At 42.8% G+C, this 27,430-nt stretch overlaps 1 protein-coding gene across 2 annotated transcripts in view; it reads left to right on the forward strand.

Moving 5' to 3' along the window:
- Positions 1–25,193, forward strand: part of HOMER3 (homer scaffold protein 3) — a 124,988-nt gene extending 99,795 nt beyond the window's left edge. For both annotated transcript variants that reach the window (XM_066604547.1, XM_066604546.1), the window contains 4 exons: positions 7,702–7,858; positions 9,804–9,908; positions 10,799–10,879; positions 22,299–25,193. In XM_066604547.1, the coding sequence (XP_066460644.1) occupies positions 7,702–7,858; positions 9,804–9,908; positions 10,799–10,879; positions 22,299–22,487 (532 nt within the window). In that variant the 3' untranslated portion in view covers positions 22,488–25,193. The remainder of the gene's footprint in view (positions 1–7,701; positions 7,859–9,803; positions 9,909–10,798; positions 10,880–22,298) is intronic.
- Positions 25,194–27,430: the final 2,237 nt, after the last annotated feature.

Genomic DNA, 27,430 nt, shown 5'->3' on the forward strand with positions numbered 1-27,430 from the left:
TGTTGCAACAGGAGCCCAGCTAGCAGGCACAGCTATCTCCCGCTGCGGGATGGCGCAGGCTCACTTCGAAGGCCACACCATCCACATCTTAATGTGTTAACTACAACTTACATTCTGTGGCGTTAAGGGGTTAAAGCCTGTCTTTCAGGTCCAAACAACTTATGAATACAATTTTTTGGTAGTTTAGACTCAAGATTAATTGCGCAATCACATAACCGGTGCGGAGCCAGTTTATCAGCTCTTTCTTTAGAAAATATGTCCAAAAAAATCTTAAAATTTGGTAAAATGTAGTGACTATATTTACAGACATACAATTATGCCAACAACCATGATTCCACTTACCAATAATTCCCGCAGATCTCAACCAACAACAATGTTGTGCAACTTCAACCACAGCAACAACACCAATTCTTGGATTTTTTTTTACAATGACTGGGTAAAGGTTTTTCTTTTTTTTCACTTTTTTAATATTTTTTATTTTTATAATAAATTAAAAAAAGATTTATTCTTTTATTTCATTTTTTATTAGTTCCATATGGGGACCTGCGATCTTTTTGTCACTTATACAGTGTATAATGCAATACGAAGGTATTGCATTATACTGTATTTTAACAGTCTGGATATTAAACACAGGCCACATGCATGTCTTTAATAGGCAAACGATCATAGCAGCCCTGGGGACTTTCAAAAGTCCACAAGCTGCCATGACACCTGAACGGCGGGGGGTTTCGGATTGGGGCATTTAAATGCCGCTGTCAGAACTGACAGCCTCATTTAAAGGGTTAACCACGATCAGAGTTCTCTCTGATCACAGCTGTTGCCGGTGGGTATAGTGGACAGCTATATATGTGCTAACTACAGTTAGGACGTATATAGAATCATAGAATGGTAGAGTTGGAAGGGACCTCCAGGGTCATCGGGCCCAACACCCTGCTCAGTGCAGGATTCACTAAATCATCCCAGACAGATATTTGTCCAGCCTATAGCCATATGTGTGTCATGAAGGGGTTCAAATATAGTTTGCAATATTCATAAAAGGAGACAATATTCTGTCTTTTCCCTGAAAAGCGGTCAGGCAGATATACTTTAGGCTCCGCTACGAATTCCTTATTGGAAACCAACCTAACGGCTTGTTTGATTTCCGCAACTTCAAGTGAGGGAGCCTGAAGCGGATTAGCAAGCATTTTAACTGGATTCATGACCAACACCAAATTCGAAGACTACTTCATAGAATTTATCTGTCTGGTTATTCTGTTACGTCCCAGCCGGACACCAAACACCTCGCCCGCATTGGACATAATAGTTGTCCTGAATATACACTCAATCAGTAACACAGAGAACTAGAAGTATGATTATCAAAACAAATGAGAAGAATGGGGGAAACTCACCCATACATACTAATAGGAGAAAAACACTACCTTAAAGTGGGGCAATCACCCTGACGAGGGCAGCCGCACGTCCGGAACCTGGGGCAGCTTTGGGGGTGACACATCAGTATAAGGCAGAGGTGATAATGCTAACCAATAAGTGATAACACCACAAACTTTTCTGATAGATTTTGACACTAGATGAACACTGACCCGACTAAAATTCCACCAAGTAGATAAATAGTTGATGTCCTCTGACAAATCAAACCCTACATAGGCAGATGTGTGCTCATGTTGGCGCAAAGCGTTTAATGTCAGGGGGCATGCACTGTTCTACAGTCATATAGGCTGAGGCTGACATGACGTCAACCCGGATCCCCCCTCCAGACCGCAGTTGGCACGCAGCAGTAGAGTCCTAATGATATCACATGTAGGTACAATGGAAGTAGGGTGGTCCTCTAGGCTTTTGCACTTTCACTAAATGGCATCTACAAAATGTCCTATGCACGCCAGTGTCAAGGTAAATCATGTGAATTTTCTCTTTAAAGTGCAATAAGTGACATTCACAGCAGATCTATATGATTTCCATGGCAGATATGACTGAACTAAAAGTTTATAACATGCAGTCAATTTAAACAGCATTTGCCTTACCTGCCATACGGGAATATGACCTCTATGACCTGCAAGTATTTCAGACACCATAGCAGGAAGGCCAAAAATACCGACTGCAGATTTGTATTTGTGCTGTTTAGTAATCATTGTCACCATTTATGATAATTAAGGACCCGGTTTAATTAAAAATGGCTTTTAATGACATGTGGGTCTTCCAGATAATTCTGTGCCCTGTTTGTCGAAATTATGGAAACACGTAAATGAGCACGAGCAATCCTAGGTGTTTCCATTCTTTCTACCCCCCCCCCCCCCCCATATATACTACTGGTATAATAACGCGCCTTATAATGGGCATACAGATTGTAACAATGTGGTCCTTCTATAAACAATGTAGAAGGTGTAGAAGGTTCACATACATTGTGCATCAGTATGGACAGTCAGTGTATATTGCTTTACATTAGCGGTTTTGGCACACCACAGATTAAACATTCCTGAAATTAATAACTGTAGATTTACAGTGACACAGATAATATAACATTACTGAAAACGTGTTAGTATAACCCAGATTCAAGGCTTAGTTCCCCCATCCATCTGCCACAAGCCAATTAAAATACTCCGTAATTACAGAGAACTCGGCGACACATTTTAGTCTTTTCGTATCTGTAGAGGCTCTGCACATTTCCCTTTGAATATTAACCCATTTTAAACATTACAATAGCAGCTAATAACATAGCGCTCAAGTATCAACCGTCTCCGAAGATTGGCTTCACAGATTGTCCGTGTAACTTCATGACTACCGGCTGACAGTGATCTTCTGATTACAGTGGGGGAGATTAGTATGCAGAGACCTCAGTAAATCACTTGCAATTATGGAAAAGATTAGAAGGCCTAATCATCTCCCATTTCACTTTCTGGGGGGAAGGGGGGGCTTTCTTCCGTTTTTTTGCCTGCTGTACATAAATATGTTGCCTGCCCTTTGATCAAAAATGAGATTTCTGGTCTAGGAGTCAGGAATGCTTAACCCTATATTGGTGTATTTAAGGCATGAATTATGTTACAGGGTTTAACAATTTTAGTGATATGTAGGAAAATAAAGATGGTCTTGATATTAACCTGTATGTTTATAAACCATGTAATTCGACCGCTGACTACAGATGAGCGAACGTGCTCGTTTAGAGCAATTACTCAATTGAGCATCGCTTTTTTCGAGTAACTGCCTAATCGGGTGAAAAGATTCGGGGGGGCGCCGGGGGTGAGCGGGGGTTTTCGGGGGGCAGCGGGGGGAGAGAGAGCTCCCCCTTGTTCCCACCTGCTCCCCTCCGCTTCACCCCGCCGCCTCCCATCCCCCCCAAATCTTTTTGCCCAAGTAGGCAGTTACTCGAAAAAAGCGATGCTCGTTCGAGTAATTGCCCTAAACGAGCACGTTTGCTCATCTCTACCGCTGACCCTTCAGCGCCCCAGGCTGGCAGCACCCTTCTAAATCATTCTGTACTTCCGCCACACAGTATCTCTTATACAAGGTATAACATCTGTATATATGTCATTTATAGTTACATTACAATATATAGCATTCCTATACAACATTAGGATGCATAGTAACAATACGCACTACGTTGTAATGTATGGGATCTATATATGGGGTTGCATTACAATATATAGGATCTATTTTTATACCGTATTTGGTTACATTAAAATGTATAGTATGTACAGAGATTTATCAAATTAATGGAAACATCTAGGATCGATAATGCTCATCTAGGCGTTTGCATTATTTTGATAAACCCTGTAATACAAAGGCAACGGCCTCATACTGTATTAGTCAAGATGGAAACTAGGATAAAGTACTGTACATTTTACCAAAGCTGCAGTATTGTTCTGGCACCATAACAGCAGTCTGAGGTCTTTAATACAGCCAGTTACTGTACAACTAGGATATTTGTATAGGTACCCAATATATGACAGCTAGGGTTGTACTGGTGTATCTTGTTGACACTGGAAGCTAGGGGCTGACAGAGCTTAGCTGGAGTTGACACCTCTGTCACGCCCCTGGCTTCTGATTGGCTGATGGACTGTCTGGATCACCTGTATGGATTTATCCCTCTGCAAGGCAATTGCGCCGCCTGACCCAACACACAGTAACTATAGGCAGCAGAATGCAGCAGGATCAGCGATAGAGAGCCGTCGGGGGACTGAGGTGTGAGCCACCGCTGTGCTGTAGTCCTCCTGCAGCGCTGTCACTCACCCTGGCGCTCTGCCTTGTCCTGTCGGCGCTCCTGTGCTGGCCTTCTCCGCTGAAGATAGGATCACCTCTGCTCCGGTCTCAATAACGCTGTGGACATCTCCTCCAGTCAAGGAAGCTGCAAGGTGCAGGGAAGCTCCGGCCCCTGTGTGCCCTCAAGCAGAACGTCAGCCAATCCACAACTTGGGGGTGCTACCTGTCACTCTGCAGGTCTCCACCCATATTTCTGGTGGAGACAAGATACACCAGTACCAAGCCACAAGGTAGCAGCGCAGGGAAGCTCTGGCCCTCTGTGCCCTCCAGCAGAACGTCAGCCAATCCACAACTTAGGTGCGCTACCTGTCATTCTGCACGTTTCCACCCATATTTCTGGTGGAGACAAGATACACCAGAACCAGCTAGGGTTATATATGCAAAATGACTGCAGATGCAAAGGTGTTTTATTATTCAGCACTTGTTTATTATTCAGACCTTGTCATCGGTACTGGAATATCTAGGAGACTTCCACCTTCTCAAATAGGTACCGAGCCCAGCAGAGGCCCTGAACTTCCAGTTTCCCCTCCTACTTGTTCCCCTGCACCCGAGTGTAAGTCCCAAAGTACATTGCCCCTATGCTGGAGGGTACCGCAGTAACACCCCACAGTACCACTTCACAAACAACGGGTCAAACAATAGCATGTTGTATAACCGTACATTTTTCAAACGTTAATCACTTATGTGGATGGTTAACATTCTGTTCAAGTCATATTTAGAATGAAGCTCTATTTACATTGGCATTGTGACTTCTGTTCATAACGAAAGCCACTATGCTGTGTTGGATCTGTCACATGACATCCAGACGGTGCCTAATAGACCCCATTGACTTATTACAGGGTCTGTCAGTTTCCCATCAAAGTTTGTTATTTTCATAGCACGAAAGCGCCGCATGCTGTGCTATTGTTACCAACTAGTGATGGAACTGCCAAAGGAGGCTTTTAATGGAGCCTGGAATGCAAATGTGAAAAAAGCCTAATGACTCATTCACATTCAGGCTTTTTTTTCTTCACCCAGAACTGTGAGAAGACGGAGCAGAGAGCTTAGAATTATGCATTAGAGAATCAGGAAGTCTGCCTTACAACCATATATGACAGCTCTGCTGCCACGTTATCCTTCAGTGACACTTCTCACTAATGGTAGACCATCCGGTCTAAAGTTGTGCTCAGCGCAGGGACATTATGCTCTCAATCTATTGTTTTCTATAGTCAGTCTTTATGACCTTTGATTACAGTGACTAGATCGCTAACATTTTTTTGCATTAATTGAAACCAGATGGTGAAACATTTTCCATTCTTCTAATCTGCTTTTACTTTCTGATTTGTAGAATTTAAAGGAGATGTCCCGAGGCAGCAAGTGGGTCTATACACTTCTGCATGGCCATAATAATGCACTTTGTAATGTACATTGTGCATTAATTATGAGCCATACAGAAGTTATAAAAAGTTTTATACTTACCTGCTCCGTTGCTGGCGTCCTCGTCTCCATGGTGCCGACTAATTTTCGCCCTCCGATGGCCAAATTAGCCGCGCTTGCGCAGTCCGGGTCTTCTCCTCTTCTCTATGGGGCTCCGTGTAGCTCCGTGTAGCTCCGCCCCGTCACGTGCCGATTCCAGCCAATCAGGAGGCTGGAATCGGCAATGGACCGCACAGAAGCCCTGCGGTCCATGAAGACAGAGGATCCCGGCGGCCATCTTCAGCAGGTGAGTATGAAGACGCCGGACCGCCGGGATTCAGGTAAGCGCTGTGCGGGTGGTTTTTTTAACCCCTGCATCGGGGTTGTCTCGCGCCGAACGGGGGGGGGGGGGGTTTAAAAAAAAAAAAAAACCCGTTTCGGCGCGGGAAATCTCCTTTAATGTATTCTGTTGTCTGTGCGTGACTATGGGGGCAGACGACTTTCCTGAGCATATGCACAAATAAATGTATCTGCTTGTCTAGTGACAGCCCTTACTGTTTGAAGGAACACATTCTGTGATTTCAGGGGCTATTTAGCCTAATGAGGTCCAGATGTCTTCTCTTTTTCACAGAATTGCGCAGTGTGTTGTGTGCGCACCTCCCATACAGCATGGTAAACTTTTAGCACACGCCCAAATATGCATGCAGAATTCGTAAATGTGAACAAATCCATTGACATCAATGCGCAGAAAAACAGAGTAAGTCCAGCGTCAAGTAAAAAGCGCTCTCCTTATTGAAAAATCCATACAGACATAGAGGAACAAGAAGCATGTGCCGTCTTACATGTTTCAGGCAAACATATTGCCCTTCATCACAGACCTATGCCGGAAACATGTAAGATGGCTTCTTGTTCCTTTATGTCTGTCTGCATATTTCAATAAAGAAAAAAGGTTTTTACCTGATGCTGGGCTTACTCCGGTTTCCTGTTCATCTGTTGTGGTTTCCAGCCAGTCCTTGCATTGGACTGACTGCAGAGAAGCTGGTTTGCATTTCCATTGACATCAATGGGTTGCATTCTCTGAGTATTGCACGTGCATTTTTTACATACGCAAAAACACGTGCGGATACACTCATCTGAAGCCGCCGAAAGAGAATGTACAGATAATCTTTACTGCAGCCTCATGGGTCATAACATACAATGGACGTTAGGGGACCCGTTGACTTGCATAGGAGACTGTTCTAGACATGTCCTGTGACCTGTGCAGGGAGGAACATAAGGTGAGGTGTGATGATCGCCTCTTGTGAATGGTGGATCCTGTGTTATTCATCTACATACAGTTGTTACCTCTCGGTGTAATCCTGCCTTTGATGTTAGTGGGATGACTGCTGAAAAGTTCTCTGCAGATCACAAAGTGACAGACTAGCATTAGGCTCTGTAGTCAGTGGGAAAAAAAACTGAATTTCAGGATTTTTTGAAAAAAGACAAATTGTGATCAAAAGTTTAAAAAAAAAAAGTCATCAAAAATTCTTAAAAAATATGTTTAGCACAAAATGTGATTTATATAATAGGTCATATTCTGATGCCACCCTTAACTGAGAGATCTACTAGTATTTATAACTAGATGTAGAATGGATATCCCTATACTGGCTATAGGAGACGTTATCATGACTGCAATCCACAGACATGCAGACCGTTGGCAACCGCTTGCAAAGCTTCTTCCTTTTCTCACCATCCCAGCTGTATGGCATGTGCAGGAGTCTTTGTATAGTATAGTGCATATATAATGGCAGATTGATATGGTTCTCATCGTGACTTGCTTGGTGTATTTCTTATAACATATCACCCTGCCAGCTGTACTCTTGGAGCAACAGAAAGAAAGGGCTTTGTGGTTGAAGAAGGTCTTTATAGCATATAATAATGAAAGAATTACATTACCCTGCACATATCTAAATTGAGTTGCTTGACTGCCATCTATCTGAATAGACAGTGAGAATGCCTTTATTGAGTATGTTATACTGTAGACACACATCATCTTGGAATGAATCTCTTCCGCAGATCCGTGTGTGAGGTGCAGTGGGAAGCTGAGTTTTTCAGTCTTCAGGACAACAACAATAAGTTAGTAGCTGCTTTGCGGGAAGCAAATGCCAATGTGGAGAAGTGGAAAAAGCAGCTTGCCGGATATCAGGAGGAGGCCGAAAGGTTACGACAAAGGGTATGGACGTCTAATGCTTACATTGTATAAGTTATGCTGCAAATATATGTTAAAGGAGTTTTCCAAGGAAGTCCTATTTATGACCTATCCTGAGGATAGGTCAGCAATAGTTGATCGGCTGCGTTGACCCCGGATGAAAAGCTGATCGAGCGCCTGCTGTTAGCGCCACTACATACAGGGGTACGAAGTGGAAGCTGCTGCTCCAACCCCTGTGCAGGGGCCGGTGCTTGCAACTGCAGGTACAGCTGTCATTGAGTTTAATTAGAGCTTTGCCTGCACTTACAAGTGCCGGCCACTACACAGGAGTCGGAGCAGCAGCTTCCACTGTGTATTGTGGTGCGACAGCGAGCACTTGATCAACTGGGGTCCTTAGTGGTGGAACCCAGCACGTCAACTATTGATGACCCATCCTGACGGTAGGTCATCAATCATGTTTCCCTGGAAAACCCATTAAAAGACTCAAGATTCACTTATCTTCCCTTCATACAAGGGGTGACTTTTTAAGACCACGGTGTCGTATATCTGGAGTAATTGTACGTTTTGCAAACTACAACCTGTATTTTGACAAGTGCTCATAATAAAAAAAAAACTGCAGAAATAGCGGAAAGGCAACTAGCTCAACCAATACAATTAGCCGTCAACCTGTGCAGGACTTCAATTAGGCTTTGAGATTTTGTTTTCAATGTCATGTTGGTAAAAGTACTTAGCATTGTGATTCCAAACCATTTCTCTCCCATTTTGCCGATGCTTAACACAAGAAGTCGTAAAATGTTATTTGTGTACTGAAAAATGTACTGAGATTTCATTTGTTTAAAGCATAGAACTGCCCTCGCTGTGAAAGCAGAAGTGCCGCTCATGACTCAGCAGTAATAGGAAATGTGCAATTTACTAGAGAAAGTACTAGTTTGAAATGGGAGTGGAGAAAATGGGTGATTTACATACTACATGCAAGGTCCTCTCTAGGAAGTGGAAGAAAAGGAAGCAAAGTGTGGAGGAACTACTATTAGGGATGTGATCCAATCTGTAAAGTAGTTTTTGAGACCTAGTTAGTAGGGTGCCGCCATTCCAAATACAGCTAAGGTGGGCAACAGGGCATGAAAGTGCTAGTCATGAAAGGCAGAAAATAATGGACCATAGGCACAACCCAAATAATATTAGGCACTTTTACACAAAGATGAATCAGTGTATTCCCTTTATTAGTTACTCGCTTAAGAGCCAGCACATAGGACACGTTTCGTGGACACAGACCCTTCTTCAGAAACGGCTGGATAGAGTACGATGATGTTCTTGCAGGGGAGCTAACCGTCACTTCTTCTTGCCTCCAAAGTGTGGTTAGCTCCCCTGCAGAAACATAAAGAAGAATTGTGTTAATCCCGTTGTCTAAATGTGCCATATATTATAAGGGTTGTGCCTACAGTCCAGTATTTTCTGGCTTTCGTGACTAGTTCTGTAGAAAACGATGGTGATTAGAGATGAGCGAGCGTACTCGCTAAGGGCAAATACTCGAGCGAGTATTGCCTTTTGCGAGTACCTGCCCGCTCGTCTCAAAAGATTCAGATGACGGGGGGGGGGGGGGGGGTTGGGGGGGGGGGGTGAGCGGTGAGTTGCGGGAGTGAGAGAGAGATCTCCTCCCCCCCCCCCCCCCCCGTTCCTCCCCGCTGGCACCCGAATCTTTTGAGACGAGTGGGCAGTTACTCACAAAAGGCAATACTTGCTGAAGTATTTGCCCTTAGCGAGTACGCTCGCTCATCTCTAATGGTGATGCTTCATGCAACTGTCATCTGCCAAAACTTTCTCCACCGTCTTATTTCACTTTTGTTATGCGTCTTGCAGTTCTATTCTTCCTTAATTGAACACCGCTCTATCTAACCATATTTGCTCAGTTTTATTGAGAACGTTTTACAGGCAATGAACAAAAGCATAATTTGTTGTCCCCGTTGTGCAGGTTACAGAACTGGAGACTCATTCTACAACGAGTGGCACAGATCCGGAAAATGAACTTTCTCAGCGACTGCAAGAGCTTGAGACGCTGCTGAAGAACAAAGAAGAGGTAATTAAGGGGGTTGTATAGTTAAATGATTTGTGCAATTACATTTAATTTAGCCTTCAGTATATTTTCAGATGACTTTTCAAAATAGGCTGTCATGTGTATATACATGAGGAATACTATTTCTGTCCATTTTATGACTTATATCCTGCATTTTTAGCCATTTCTCCTTCTGTAGGCTCAATCTCTAATTTTCAATTTTCCTTGAACTCCGCTTAGGGAGCGTAAAGAGACTAGCAGTTATAATGTGTCCCATACACAGTGAACATAGAAAAGGGGAGTTCCTGCTCCTCTAGCTCTATAGCACAGCTGCATGGAGAGCATTATACAGCACTACTGTAACTGTGAATTCAGCGCTAAGGTGAAATAAAACACTCACTAGCCACTGCTGCAGCGTCTCTTTCTGCTTCTGGCTCCCTCCAGTAGTTCCTCCTCCTTTCTCCATAGACTTCTATGAACTGCAGCTCATGAACTATGAACTATCAGCACATTCAGAGTGAGTGATAAGTGCAGGGGTGAAGAAGTGGCTTTTAAGTGGAGAAAGGGGCACTTTTATCTTTGCATTTGTCTAAGCTTCTTACAGTTACTTGTACTATTATTATATAAGAATTTTTTTTTTTAAAAGCTATATAGTCCCATTATATACAGCAGCCTGTGTGCAGACTGTGTTTCAGGTTCCATCTGTATTCCTAAACATGTGATTCAGTAGTTATGCCAGAATCGAATGGAGACTTAGTGAAACGGAGACCTTATTGTTCCATTCCAGGGTTCCGTCTGAATCTCTTTTTCGGGGATGCAGACAGAACCTCTGGGATAGAGCCTGAAACCTAAGCTGAACAGACCCCAACAGTTACACAATATATTCATGGGTTTATTTTTTGCTTTGGCTATAGGAGATCCTTCATTTGAAAGGACAGAGACCCGACCTTACAGAACTGGAGAGTGAAAGAGATGAGCTACTACAGAAACTCCAAGTAAGAAAATGTCCAATGATGATGACCCCTTATGCTGGGTTTAACCCAGGTGTTTTGGTTCAGCACAGCTGTCTTTATAAGAAGTCATATAGGCATTTACAAGAACGTTCATCAACAGCAAAAACTTAAAAGGAGAATTCCTTTTAAAGCTCTTGCTCCAGATATCGGGCATAAGAGTCACAAGTTTTGGTGCACACTTTTTTATAGCTTCCCTTGGCCTGATGATTTACTATAATTCACGCCAGGAACTGGCTCATAGCTGGTGGGGATTGGATTTTCTGCTGTACAAACAGGACAGCCAAAAGATGTGCCTAATTTGTAAAGAGGTTTGTGCCTTTTAAGGAATTTGGCCATCTTACCCCAGCACTCTTTATACTGTCAGACCCAAGCAACACCTGGCTAATAAATCTGGACTACAATGCTCTCAGGTTTGGAAATCTACTTAAGGCTCATTCCACTCGTGCTCACCAACATGCGATTTTGCTGCAGACGTGAGAGGTCTTTGGAAAAAAAAAAACACCTCGCGTCACTTCTGGGAAGCAAGGATCCTCTGCCGCGGCTGAGATTCGCAGAGTGCCTTCCGATGTTTTCAATGGGAGACCTTGTATCGGACCGCGCGCACCTAGCTCATGGTGAGATGCTGGCCCTATTGAGAACAATGGGTGATGCAAGAGCATGCCCAAAGATTGGACGTGCCATAATATTTTCCCACAGTGCGGGAAAAAAATTGCTCATGTGTATGACCCCATTCAAAAGATTGAGGTTCATAGTCGTGGAAGATTTGTGCGTCTCACAACGCACAAACCTTGCGAGATTTTTCTCACGTTCATACAAGAGAGAGCGAGTTGCATCTGACATTCTCGGGCGCAATGCACATCGCACAGCACACAGATACTCTGTCCGTGGGCCATGTGGGAGACCACAATCTGCATGTTCCCGGCTTCTGCAAGACTCTCACAAAAATTGAACATGCGGCGATGTTTACACTAATCTGCATGGCCATCTTTACCAATGCCATGGCATCTGTAGCCAGAACAGTTCTGTATACCATTCATATAATTCATGGCAGGGATACGTTACGGCAAGTAAGTGAGATGATCATTTTTTTTCTTGATTGACACACTATGGGCTTAAACAGATGGACGTGTCTTAGTCCTGTTATGTGGCCATAAATATCACGGCCACATAACGGGCCAAAATCAAACTATTGATTTCTATGGTTTAGTTTTCACTATCGGGATTCTCGCGCGTTAATACTATGAGCAAGAAAGATAGAGCAGGACCTATCCTCCAAACCGTGCGCAATAGCATGGAGTTGGAATAGTAAAAAGAAAAAACTATGGTTCATACGCTAACACTCTCCGTAGCGGCGAGCGTATTATCACATGCACCCCTGTGTTTTTGCCCTAACCACCTATCATTTACACACAGAAGGTAGGTGTCCCCTATGCTGCTCACCTTCCCTGGGCTTGGGGCACAAGTACTGCTAGTGGCATACTGATGTCACTACCAATATCAGTCAGTGAGGCCGGTTTGAGATATTGCCTACTAGTTGTTGAATTTTAGTTGCAGAATCTGCACCGAATTTCCGCAATTGAGTATTGGACAATATTAGTGAATCGGATATTAGCAAATCTCATTCACTTACAGCGGAAAACAATCTTTAGTGGATTCTGATTATGTTGCAGGTTTTCACATCCGCAGCACGCCCTATCTGTTGTGGGTACGCCACGGACTTTCACTGCCAGTTTCATTCATTTCATTGCAATGAGTGAAATATACTGAAAATCTGCGCCAAAACCATCTTCAGATTTCATTGCAGATTTTGGTTCAAAAAATTTTTACGCAACGTAAATTTTATGAAATTAGCCTAAAAATAGAGTTTGCAGGACGCAGCGCTTGTTTTGGCAATTACGGTGTTTTTTCCTCTATTAACCCTTTCCAATCCGCTGTCTGACGTGTGAAGACATTATGATTTAAGGCTGTACAGCTCCGATGTTGGAAGACGTCCGTCAGGGCTCTCTTACTGTATATTGCCAGCCTCTCTGCTGTCGGAGCCTATCCAATGTGTCACCTCATGCAGTACTGGCTTTAGCCAGCATATAGCGCTGTTGTATAACAGCAGAAAAAGAGTAAGCCCCCTAGAAAACAAGGATACAAATTGGATTGGAAAGGGCTAAGGAATGAATGGGGGAATGCACGTGTGATTCCTTCTAAGTGTTTGTGCATCCTTATAAATTGCCTTGGAAGACAGTAGCAATGTATAAGAGATATATAAGTAGATACGTATAGCGCGTTCTTGCATGCTATACACTATAGGTACATGTGGGTATTTGTCAGTGTGGATTCTCTTTGTCAGCGTGCCGCCGGTTGCCATGGAGATGCTTTGCCCTGCTGCTTTGTTGAAGGATACACAGTTGGCTCCCTGTTATTCTAGCTTGTTGGGAGGGAAAAGTCAGTGGATACGGGGGGAGCAGTATACCGTATTTCCTCTGCACCGAGATCTCTCTAAAAGGCTGCACTGCTGAAGACCTTGAGATAGGAGAGATATGTATGTGTCCTGGAGGAGCTTGAAGGAATGCGAAAAATCATGGCCTCATGCTGCAAAAATGATAGGTCCCGTATGTAGGTGCATCTGCCCTCCTGAGGGACTGTCCAAATAGCTGCCATTTATTTAATCGCAGCCTGCAAATCCTTATTTTTAATCATATGCAAGGTGGATTTTCACAAAAGAAGGTTCAGGAAGCATACCGTTCCTCCTTAGACTGGGCTGACAAGCCCGTGTGCTACATGGTAAGGGCTCAGTCACACAAGCGGCGATCCGTCTTCACCTGTGGTGCAGTTTTTTTCTGCGCGGATCTACGCTTGTGTGACCAAGCTCTAACTCGCATGTCATCAATTACATTACCTTACATAGTTCCAGTCACATTAGTGTGTCCAAAATTGCGTAATACGCGAGCGCAAAAAAAAACACAACATGTTCTATTTTGCCTCGTATACACGCACGATAGAGCCCATTATTCGCTATGCACATCCTAAATTACAAAGTGACAACGCAGGGCAAAAATAAAATTAGGTGAACTGTGTGCGACAGCGTGTGTGAGATACGCTGTCATACTCAGTACAATTTCGTCACCCTACGTGGCAGAGCTATAAAATGCTGCTTGAACCCCACAGCGTTTTAAGGGTTACGGCCACGTGAGCCCAGCATTCACACGGCTGTGAAAATCACGTGGGAATACAAATCCCGCACAAATTTTTTGAATAGGGTCATGTATACGAACATTTTTTTTTTTCCTGCATTGTGGTGCAGGAATAAATTGCGGCATCTCCCATCGTTCGGCATTCCCTCGGAACACATCGCCCGTTGTTTTCAATGGGACAGGAAAACACATCGGATGCCGTTTGATGTGCGCAAATGTGCGAGGCTTGCATTCCCATTGAAAATAATGAGAAACACTTTGTCAATCCTCTGATGCAACTGAAAACTGCACCGGAGGACTTCAACCTAAGTAAAATGATGGGGGGCGTCTTTTTTCACAAAAAAAAAAAAAACACCTCCACCCCCCGGTACATTGCACATGCACAGGTTTTATGCCCAATATCGCACTTTGCTGCGTGTAGGAAGCCTAAGGCGTGGGAGTGGGAGGAGACCTATAAGGCTATCTATCCCTTTTCCCTGAAAATAAGACCTACCCTGAAAATAAGCCTAGTATGATTTTTCTGAATTTTTGAGGGTGCAGAATGATTTTCCAGGAGTTTTGAGGTCGCCTGAAGTATAGGCCCTACTCCAAAATTGAGATTTTGTTACATTCAATAAAAAAGACAATATAAATAGTGTCCAGGCAGCGATACATGTAAAAAAGTTAAATCTTTTAGAGCAAAAATTTATATAAGACACTGTCTTATTTTTGGGGAATATTCCAGGGGCAAGATGTAACAATACCTTTGAAGTGCCACCTATTGGAAGGCAATAGGTGGTGCTGCAGACCTCTTGTTCCTTGTTCCATTTGCACAAATAAAGGAACATGCTGATACCATTTGCACAAATAAAGGAACATGCTGATACCATTTGCACGATGTTCTTCACCAAAATAAGAGCTTTTTTTTAGAAGTCTTCACACATATAATAATGGGTCCATTTATCAAAAATATCTAAGACCACTTTGAGCCGGCCATAAAATGCCCACAATTGCCAGACCTCCTGTGGAAATACTGTACCGGAATTCTATCACCATAGTCTGGGTCAGTAGATCTGGGGGGAGTTCTATACATTTGGGGCCCTGATTCAGACAATAAAATGTGTGTATATTACAGATGCCAGCAATTAATTGGAGCTCCGTTTTCATTTTATCAACTACTTTGCGAAGATCAGTTGCTATGAGGAGAAAGCCAACATGATGTGTAGTAATCACTCAGTCTGTAGAACACATAGGATTGGGTGAAAGAAGGGCTTTGTACTATTGTCCCTCATGTAGCATCCATATTTTGTACCACCACAGCTGATCCTTTATCGTTCCACCTCTGCCTCTTCCCTCTCCCAGTCCCTTCACCCGCTACCCATTGCCCAGCGAATTTAGTTCAAAATGTTGGCAATGACACACAAGCCTGTGCGGCCAGCGATTGTGCAACGAGCGATAATTGGTTCGCTCATCTTCATCATTAATTTCATGCTAGCATAAAAATCATCGTTGGCTCGTTCGCTAATAGTTCGTTTAAACAACAATGGTTTAGTCCTTCTCAGTCAAAATTACAGCAAACTGAACAATCCTGTAAAAAAAGTGAAATAAGCAATTTATCTGCTTAAACTAACCGCCTGAATGAACAAGCAAACTGTGCCATCGTTGGCTCATTCCCTCGGACAAACGATATTCACTACGTGTAAAAGTACCCTAAGCGACTGTCGGAAAAGTCAAAATAAATATAGGAAGACCGTACATGAGACAAAAACAAAAACAAATCACAGAAAAAGGCTAGATACCATAAAACTAACCAAGCCTCATCTGTCAATGCTGATCCGTCCAACAGCTGATATTATATAATATGTGCATCCTCAGGCCTTATTCACTCCAACGGCTGTTTTGCCGCGATAAAACTTGCGATGAAAGTCAAGACCATCTGAAGCTTTGGATTCCAATGCATCTGTTCAAATGAGCGATTTTACAGCGTGTCAAATCGGCTGGCCGGCCAGTTTTACACATGGCTGAGAAAGATAGGTTTTGCTCTATCTTTTAACCGCCAGTAGCTCCCATAGAAGCCTTTTGGAGCTGCCAGTAAGGGGAGGCATAGGGACTTTAGTAGCAGCTCCAGCTGCTCAACTCCCTCCCTTTGCCAGCAGCTCCCATAGGCTTCTATTGCTGCGATCAGCCGGCAAATGGAGGGGGAAAGAGAGTTTAGAATCTCTAAACACTCTGCCCCTGGCCGACATAATTCCGGCCTGCAGAGTATATACGCCGCATCAGGCCATGTGAATTGGCAAGCAAACGTGAGATTTAGCTGCGACTTTCTCTCATTCATGCGACTTTCACCCGCGATGTGGACCACTGAAAATCACAACACTCCTGTGTGAAAGAGGTCTTATACTGGGATTATAATATTAAAGGGGTTCTTCAGGGAGAATACCACTGATGGCCTCTCCTCAGGATATGTCATCGCTAGTTGATCCAAACCCTAACCGATACAGAGGTCGGAGATGAAGTAGCGGAAGTCTTCGCACTAATGTCTGTGTAGTGACAGGCGCTTGCAACTGCAGGCACGGCTCTCATTGAAATCAACGCAAGCTTTGCCTGCAGTTACAAGCGTCGGCCACTACACAGAGGTCGGCGCCGAGATTTCTGCTGCTTCAGGTCTGACCTCTGTATGTGCGGTGCTGACAGCATGCGCCCGCTCAGCTGATCGGTCGGGGTCTCAAGTGATGCACCCCAGCTGATCAAGTATTGATGACCCATCCTAGGGATGGGTCATCAATAGTATTCTCCCTGGAAAGCCTTTTTAAGGGGTCCAGAGACCCCTTAACCCTTTCCAATGCAATTTCCCTACCACCGACAATCTTATTTATTTTGGATGAGAGAGTGCATTGTGGATTCCTTGGAATTACCCAACAAACACATAAAAGTGAACTTAAATGAGGATTTTATTAGCAATTTTTAAATATGTAATTATGAATTATGAGTCTTACATATCAGAAAGATCACGTGTAAATATATGGATATAACATACATTTATATAATAAGACTTTCTAATAATTTCATTTCTACTTTCTGTAATGATAGATGGAGAAGGTGCTCGATGGAGCTCTGTCCTGTATACTGTAACATACATATACAGAACAACCTCCGACATCAGAGCTCTGTCCTGTATACTGTAATATACATATACAGAACAGCCTCCGACATCAGAGCTCTGTCCTGTATACTGTAATATATGTAGACAGAACAACCTTCGACATCAGTGCTCTGTCCTGTATACTGTAATATATATGCAGAACAACCTCCGACATCGGAGCTCTGTCCTGTATACTGTAACATACATATGCAGAACAACCTCCGACATCAGAGCTCTGTCCTGTATACTGTAATATACATATGCAGTATAACCTCCCACATCAGAGCTCTGTCCTCTATACTGTTATATATATGCAGAACAACCTCCGACATCAGAGCTCTGTCCTGTATACTGTAATATACATATACAGAACAACCTCCGACATCAGAGCGCTGTCCTGTATACTGTAATATACATATGCAGTATAACCTCCCACATCAGAGCTCTGTCCTCTATACTGTTATATATATGCAGAACAACCTCCGACATCAGAGCTCTGTCCTGTATACTGTAATATACATATGCAGTATAACCTCCCACATCAGAGCTCTGTCCTCTATACTGTTATATATATGCAGAACAACCTCCGACATCAGAGCTCTGTCCTGTATACTGTAATATACATATACAGAACAACCTCCGACATCAGAGCGCTGTCCTGTATACTGTAATATACATATACAGAACAGCCTCCGACATCATAGCTCTGTCCTGTAATATACATATACAGAACAACCTTCGACATCAGAGCTCTGTCCTGTATACTGTAATATACATATACAGAACAACCTCCAACATCAGAGCTCTGTCCTCTATACTGTAATATACATATACAGAACAACCTCCGACATCAGAGCTCTGTCCTGTATACTATAATATACATATATAGAACAGCCTCAGACATCAGAGCTCTGTCCTGTATACTGTAACATACATATATAGAACAGCCTCAGACATCAGAGCTCTGTCCTGTATACTGTAATATACATATACAGAACAGCCTCCGACATCAGAGCTCTGTCCTGTATACTGTAATATACATATACAGAACAGCCTCCGACATCAGAGCTCTGTCCTGTAATATACATATGCAGAACAACCTCCGACATCAGAGCTCTGTCCTGTATACTGTAATATATATGCAGAACAACTCCGACATCAGAGCTCTGTCCTGTATACTGTAATATACATGCACAGAACAGCCTCCAACATCAGAGCTCTGTCCTGTATACTGTAATATACATATACAGAACAGCCTCCGACATCAGAGCTCTGTCCTGTAATATACATATGCAGAACAACCTCCGACATCAGAGCTCTGTCCTGTATACTGTAATATATATGCAGAACAACTCCGACATCAGAGCTCTGTCCTGTATACTGTAATATACATGCACAGAACAGCCTCCAACATCAGAGCTCTGTCCTGTATACTGTAATATACATATACAGAACAGCCTCCGACATCAGAGCTCTGTCCTGTAATATACATATGCAGAACAACCTCCGACATCAGAGCTCTGTCCTGTATACTGTAATATATATGCAGAACAACTCCGACCTCAGAGCTCTGTCCTGTATACTGTAATATACATGCACAGAACAGCCTCCAACATCAGAGCTCTGTCCTGTATACTGTAATATACATATACAGAACAGCCTCCGACATCAGAGCTCTGTCCTGTAATATACATATGCAGAACAACCTCCGACATCAGAGCTCTGTCCTGTATACTGTAATATATATGCAGAACAACTCCGACATCAGAGCTCTGTCCTGTATACTGTAATATACATGCACAGAACAGCCTCCAACATCAGAGCTCTGTCCTGTATACTGTAATATACATATGCAGAACAACCTCCGACATCAGAGCTCTGTCCTGCATACTGAAATATACATATGCAGAACAACCTTCAACATGAGAGCTCTGTCCTGTATACTGTAACATACATATACAGAACAACCTCCAACATCAGAGCTCTGTCCTGTATACTGTAATATACATATATAGAACAGGCTCAGACATCAGAGCTCTGTCCTGTATACTGTAATATACATATACAGAACAGCCTCCGACATCAGAGCTCTGTCCTGTATACTGTAATATACATATACAGAACAACCTCCGACATCAGAGCTCTGTGCTGTATACTGTAATATACAGAACAGCCTCCGACATCATAGCTCTGTCCTGTAATATACATATACAGAACAACCTTCGACATCAGAGCTCTGTCCTGTATACTGTAATATACATATACAGAACAACCTCCGACATCAGAACTCTGTCCTGTATACTGTAATATACGTATACAGAACAACCTCCTAAATCAGAGCTCTGTCTTCTATACTGTAATATACATATACAGAACCTCCTCCAACATCAGAGCTCTGTCCTCTATACTGTAATATACATATACAGAACAACCTCTGACATCAGAGCTCTGTCCTGTAATATACATATGCAGAACAGCCTCAGACATCAGAGCTCTGTCCTGTATACTGTAATATACATATGCAGAACAGCCTCAGACATCAGAGCTCTGTCCTGTATACTGTAATATACATATACAGAACAGCCTCCGACATCATAGCGCTGTCCTGTATACTGTAACATACATATACAGAACAGCCTCCGACATCATAGCGCTGTCCTGTATACTGTAACATACATATACAGAACAACCTCCGACATCAGAGCTCTGTCCTGTATACTGTAATATATATATATATATATATATATATATATATAAATATATATATATATAAAACAGCCTCCGACATCAGAGCGCTGTCCTGTAATATACATATGCAGAACAACCTTCGACATCAGAGCTCTGTCCTGTATACTGTAATATACATATACAGAACCTCCGACATCAGAGCTCTGTCCTGTATACTGTAATATATATATATAGAACAGCCTCCGACATCAGAGCGCTGTCCTGTAATATACATATGCAGAACAACCTTCGACATCAGAGCTCTGTCCTGTATACTGTAATATACATATACAGAACAGCCTCCGACATCAGAGCTCTGTCCTGTAATATACATATACAGAACAACCTCCGACATCAGAGCTCTGTCCTGTAATATGCATATACAGAACAACCTCCGACATCAGAGCTCTGTCCTGTATACTGTAATATACATATACAGAACAACCTCCGACATCAGAGCTCTGTCCTGTATACTGTAATATACATATACAGAACAGCCTCCGACATCAGAGCTCTGTCCTGTAATATACATATACAGAACAACCTCCGACATCAGAGCTCTGTCCTGTATACTGTAATATACATATACAGAACAGCCTCTGACATCAGAGCTCTGTCCTGTATACTGTAATATACATATACAGAACAGCCTCCGACATCAGAGCTCTGTCCTGTATACTGTAATATACATATGCAGAACCTCCTCCGACATCAGAGCTCTGTCCTGTATACTGTAATATACATATACAGAACAGCCTCCGACATCCATAGCTCTGTCCTGTAATATACATATGCAGAACAACCTTTGACATCAGAGCTCTGTCCTGTAATATACATATACAGAACAACCTTCGACATCAGAGCTCTGTCCTGTAATATACAGAACAACCTTCGACATCAGAGCTCTGTCCTGTAATATACATATACAGAACAACCTTCGACATCAGAGCTCTGTCCTGTATACTGTAATATACATATACAGAACAACCTCCGACATCAGAGCTCTGTCCTGTAATATACATATACAGAACAACCTCCGACATCAGAGCTCTGTCCTGTATACTGTAATATATATGCAGAACAACTCCGACATCAGAGCTCTGTCCTGTATACTGTAATATACATGCACAGAACAGCCTCCAACATCAGAGCTCTGTCCTGTATACTGTAATATACATATGCAGAACAACCTCCGACATCAGAGCTCTGTCCTGCATACTGAAATATACATATGCAGAACAACCTTCAACATGAGAGCTCTGTCCTGTATACTGTAACATACATATACAGAACAACCTCCAACATCAGAGCTCTGTCCTGTATACTGTAATATACATATATAGAACAGGCTCAGACATCAGAGCTCTGTCCTGTATACTGTAATATACATATACAGAACAGCCTCCGACATCAGAGCTCTGTCCTGTATACTGTAATATACATATACAGAACAACCTCTGACATCAGAGCTCTGTCCTGTAATATACATATGCAGAACAGCCTCAGACATCAGAGCTCTGTCCTGTATACTGTAATATACATATGCAGAACAGCCTCAGACATCAGAGCTCTGTCCTGTATACTGTAATATACATATACAGAACAGCCTCCGACATCATAGCGCTGTCCTGTATACTGTAACATACATATACAGAACAACCTCCGACATCAGAGCTCTGTCCTGTAATATACATATACAGAACAACCTCCGACATCATAGCGCTGTCCTGTATACTGTAACATACATATACAGAACAACCTCCAACATCAGAGCTCTGTCCTGTATACTGTAATATACATACACAGAACAGCCTCCGACATCATAGCTCTGTCCTGTATACTGTTACATATATAGAACAGCCTCCGACATCAGAGCTCTGTCCTGTATACTGTAATATACATATACAGAACAACCTCCGACATCAGAGCGCTGTCCTGTAATATATATATGCAGAACAACCTCTGACATCAGAGCTCTGTCCTGTATACTGATATATACATATACAGAACAGCCTCCGACAGCTAATTACTATGAGACAGGATTAAAGCCCAGGACCAAGTGCTGTACATTTACTGTGCCTAGTCCATAAGGGATTAATATTGGCATCCCAGTATAAGCATGCACATATCTCAGCTATTGTACTGATCAGCTACACAATGTATTATCGCTGGGGTGACTTACTTGGATGGATGAGGCTTGGTTAGTTTTAATTGTATCTAATAAAGGTTTATGTTTCAGGTTTGCCTTTTTCTCCCCATTGATAGTAGATAGAACTAGACTTGTGTCCTTTCAACCTTGCTGTGTTACTCTGTAAGTCAAGCCCTGTACAATATCACTGAATCTTCATTTTACTGTGTGGTTTGGCAGGAGCTCGAGGATCGAAACCAGGAACTGGAGAAAGAACTGCAGAAGGCGGAGCAGAACATGAAAGATACACACTTGGAGAGAGACAGGATACGGGAAGAAATCAGCAGAGCTGGAGACGAGCTGGATATCAAAATCTGTCAGCTCAATGAATTGCGTTTGGGGCTTTCCCAGCTCTTAGAAGGAAACTGAAGGTTGGCGGAGGCTTCCGAGTACAACGATTGATTATAAGTGAATATCTAGTGGGATGGCAGCTGGGCCACTCGTAACCCCTAACGAGGGGCAGATGCACCCGGAGTATAACAGTCACCACTTCTCATTCTATTTACCGGCTTTGTGTCCGTAAATAATGTTAGATGTCTAAGCTCCGGCAGCTGTAGAGGTAGAGAACCAGGTCCAAGTCCAGCAGATTTACTTGCTATTACCTATACGTCCGCTGCAAATCTAATTGAAAATAGAATTTTTTTAGTTTTCTCTGCAGTTTGTACCAATTTATAACTAGGAACATAAGCCATGAGACAAAACCAAAAGCAACATGTGGACTGTTCGCCAGGTTATATGTATGTCCATGCAATACGATTAATATTCCCTGCGGTGAGAGATATTGATAGGATACATTCACTGTGCATTTCAGGGCAAAAACCAACACAAAATCCCATAAAATCTGGGACCAGCTAAGTCAATGCCTTAATCAGATCTCTAACTGGACTGTTACTATTCTCCGACAAGGGGGACATACATAGACACAGGTATTGTATCCCAGCCAGTTTCATTAAAGGTACTTCTCATCACAAGGGTAGAGGATAATGATATTGTCTGCACTATAATCAGATACATCTCAACGGCTTTGGCTTTCAGGGATAATCCTCCTTAGTTATAGCTATAGTATGAAATGCAGCAAGGAGAATAGAAAGCGATTATATGAATGTTACGGTTGTTAGTTACTAGTTTAGTACATGCCATCACTTCTAGCTTGCAATGCAGTTTTTAAATGACTATGTAGGGGGTTGGTGGCTTCAGAGGACTAACAGCTACCATTATGAATCACTTGTCATTTGGATGGGAACATGTATGATATACATAAATGTTACAGCATGTACAGGCTCTCCTGTTCTGCGTTGGATCAAGCTGAGTGCAGAACACTCATCTCGAAGACACACAGACAGGCAGTTGTAGTGAATAGCGGATGGACGACAGTAGGAAAAGATACGTAAGCGGATAGATTGTCTCTTTCCTGGCCCGATCCATAAAATATTCATATTAGAGATTGGGGCACACATACGTCAAAAATAATCACTCAAGTACATGTACCATAAAATAGAAGTTGCCTATACACTTGTAGAAGTAGATCTGTCATGAGCTCGCCTTAAGTCAGCAGTAGGAAAATGTTTTTCCAAGCACCTCTGTCTTCGCCTTTATTGTGCAGATATCAGATGGTAGGAGGCTTAGTGAATATATAGAGGTCTTTTCTAGAGATGAGCTTCTAAAACATTCAGTTAATCACTGGTGAAAAAGGTATTGTGCAAACAAGCCACTTGTGCCAACATTCTGCCATAGACTAGACTAGTGCACTTTACACATAGCCGCCGGTTGTGTCAATAGATGGTGGAGTGGACCCAACGCTTGCACCTATCGAAACACTTGTGAATGGGTTAGAGTACACCAGTGACGAACGGCAGCGCAGGATTATACTGAAGTTCTCTATAGCTGGGCTTCGTTCTAATTGTGACCAAAATCCCATCATGGGAATGATGACAAACCTGTCAGAATGGTACTTCCACATTCTCATAAAATGCAGTCATCTGAACAAAGCCGTGAGCAATGCCCACATGGCAAGTTTATAAAGGCAAACAATGTGCCCATGCTAGCGACCACTGACCGACATTGAGCCTGCTGGTCGGTGCTGGTTTCCTCCATGTACATGGGCAGATTGTCTGCTCTTTGAGGACCACCGATTGTTCACAAGGCTGTTCGTTCCCATACAGTTGTCATTGATCATCTGCAAATCTCCTGATTTCTCGGGAAGATAAGTGGCCGACCAGCGAGTGTTTTAAGCTCACTTAAGAGACACAATCAGCCGATAAACAAGGAGATTGCTTTCTTCTTTAACGCAGCCTGAATGGCACATGAGAGTTTGTAGGAATATTCTGGCCCGATAACTCATCAACAGATGATCGTTGGGGGTCCACCGCTTGGGATCCCCACCGATCCGCTGATTACCAGCAGTGCTGTCGCTATGGAAAACACAGGAAGCAGATTGAACTAATTGTAGCACAGAAGCCTCGGTTGTTATTGCAGGCACTGCTCCCAGGACAGGTCATCAATAGAAAAAAAAAACTCAGAAAAGTCCCAGATAACTTCTGTAAACTTTTTTCTCATCAATGTATCTGCCCTCAGCACGATAACAGTAGTGCAAACGCGGATTATTCTGTCCGTAAACTGTTCAAGTGTCAGCTTCGATTACAGCCCACTTCTCTTGTCGCAAATCTCAAAGGGGATTTTGACTCGTAACACCTCTCATATTTATATTGTACGCCAGGTCAGACCTGCCGAATAATTCTATGGATGCACCTAATGCATGAAGAGGGGTGGGCCTTTTTAATGTATTAGGTACATTGTACACCAGCGGAAATTACTCTTAAGACCAGCATTTGAAATACCAGTCTTATAACATTGTCCCTGTTTTGCCTGAGCCTTGAAATGGTTTCCAAACAATCGTTTAAAAAAAAAAAAACGCAACTGTTTTGTTTTTTTATAGCCAAAGCCTGAAGTGGATTTGTGTGATGTAGGATATATAAAGGAAGAGCTTATACGGGATGAGCACAAAAGCTGTGATTTCAAGTAGATATCTGTACTTCTCCTTCCTGTTGGATCCAATTTTGGATTTAAAAAAAAAAAAAAAATATATATATATATATATATATATATATATATATATATATATATATATATATATATATACTGTAGTGAAATTTAAAAAATAAAATCACTTCATGTGGATCTACCCTAAACACTGTTGGAATTCATAGAGTAAGCCTCAGGCCGGCTTTAAACCATACGCAGAGAATACAAACAATTACTGTCGATGGGTTTGTTCACATTTCTATATTATATCATGCGCATTTCGGTCCCACAAAAAAAAAAAAAAAAAAAAAGTAGAACTTGTTCTATTTTTCTGCACACCAAAGGTCCCCACAGAAGTCAATGCAATACACCAGCAGATGTGTGAATAGGAACACAGCTGGAGCTCATTAGATGAATTAGGCATTTCCATCTGTATGTTTGTGTCCCACACTAAAAAAAAAACAACATGCCCTGCGTGCGGTAAAATATGCAGACGTGCACAAAAACGCCTCGTTCATAGTGCAAACAAAGTTCCGCTAAGGTGTGCACAATGTTGCATACGGCCGTGTGAAGGCTACATGGGTCGGTGCTGCAGGTGGCTAAACCCCGCCTGGTTGTTGTGGCGATTGGCCACACAGTTATTCCCCTGATTTCAGCCACTTGCCACCACGGCTGGGCATGGTTTGACTGCGTGGAGCTGGCTGCACAATGTATTTGCCACACTGGAAAACACACCGCAGATTTTGATCAATTTAAAATGCAGATTTTTGATGCAGCGCCGTCCATCACTTGTGGGTCTGGTCAGCAGGAATCACACATTTCCTCTAAGAGTCTTGGCCGAACTATGGTGGGACAACGCTGTCTAACTCGTGGCTGCAGCCACCAAACAAGCAACACCCCCTTCATAGTTCGTGGACACAGAGCCTCCTATTATCAGCCAGAACCACAGCCAATGTGTAATAGGTGCCGTTATATGAAGCATCACGTGTCCCGAGCGCCGATTATGTAGTCAGGGGATGTGTAATCTAACGGCTTGTATATCTTCTGGAAACAATCAAGATGCTGCTGTTGGTGGATCTTGTATCCTTCCTATGGGCCTCTGCTGTATTAATGGTGTAATATGAGGACAGGGTTTTGGGGCTCATTAAAAAAACCACTGTCACCAGTTTAGAGATCCTCTGGAGAGTTCTGGCTACTTTATACATTGGGGTAGAGGGAGATCTGAGCCCATGTGACTTATGCTTTGCCGGGTCCGCAGCAGAGGAGATATCGGCACATGTCAGGTCTCTGATCGGCTGTGTAACCAGCCTTGAAGCATGGGGATTTGTAAGATGAAAGTGCGTTCTCTAGAGGACACCTCAAAATGTTTACGGCAGAGGAAAGCTTACCGTTTTCCTTTAACTCCGCTCATTAATACGCGATTACTAAATGTGAGCATTAGTCGTATATCGTCAGACTATAACAGCTGAGCTGCAGTTTAGGAAAGCACGTGTGTTTGGGCTCACAAAGTGTATTTTGGCTGCGTATTATGTGCATATTTTTTACTGTCCTAATCCGCAGTACTGAAACCCCATAGACTTGCATTGGAATACTCAAATGTGGTTTTTTGTTTTTTTTTTTCTCTTACACGCATGAAAAAAAATTGCAGTATGTCCTATTTTGGTCCGTAATACAGACTGAAACAGCCAATATAAGTCTATGGCAGCAGTAAATACGCATGATACACAGGCAGGAGGAATCTCCTGCACCACCTTCTGGTATTAATTTGGATGCTTGACCGAAATACAATACAGCCGTGTGAGTGAGCCATTAGAGTTAGAATAAAAGTCAAGCCCTTATCTCAGACAACAGCAGCTCATCTGCTTCTTGATGGTTTCCAGTAGATAAGTGTTAAGAATGGAGGTTCCTGCTTTAAGTGCAGCCACTCATCAAGAGGGATCCGAATTTACACGCATTAGAAATGACTATAATTTAGTTTTAAGCCAATACATTGTATTGCCAATGTTCCTGCGCACCCCCGCAGAAGTCAGAGAAGCACTTGGATTTCCAGTCTCAGCATCTCAGGAATGCAAAGATAAAATCAATACTGAGAAACAATGGACATTATATGTATGTTGCCAGAGAATTAGAGGGGCTTTCCAGGCAGTGCCCACTGTCTGTGCCACGATGCACAGGCGTCGGACTGGAAGCAGGCTGGGGTCCCATTGGAGTTCAATGAGGGCTGCGCCTGCAATTACAAGCGCTGGCCACTACACAAGGGGCAGCGACACTGCCTGGAAAACCGCTTTAAC

Source organism: Eleutherodactylus coqui, chromosome 5 (genome assembly GCF_035609145.1).
Source record: "Eleutherodactylus coqui strain aEleCoq1 chromosome 5, aEleCoq1.hap1, whole genome shotgun sequence".
Taxonomy (NCBI): Eukaryota; Metazoa; Chordata; class Amphibia; order Anura; family Eleutherodactylidae; genus Eleutherodactylus; species Eleutherodactylus coqui.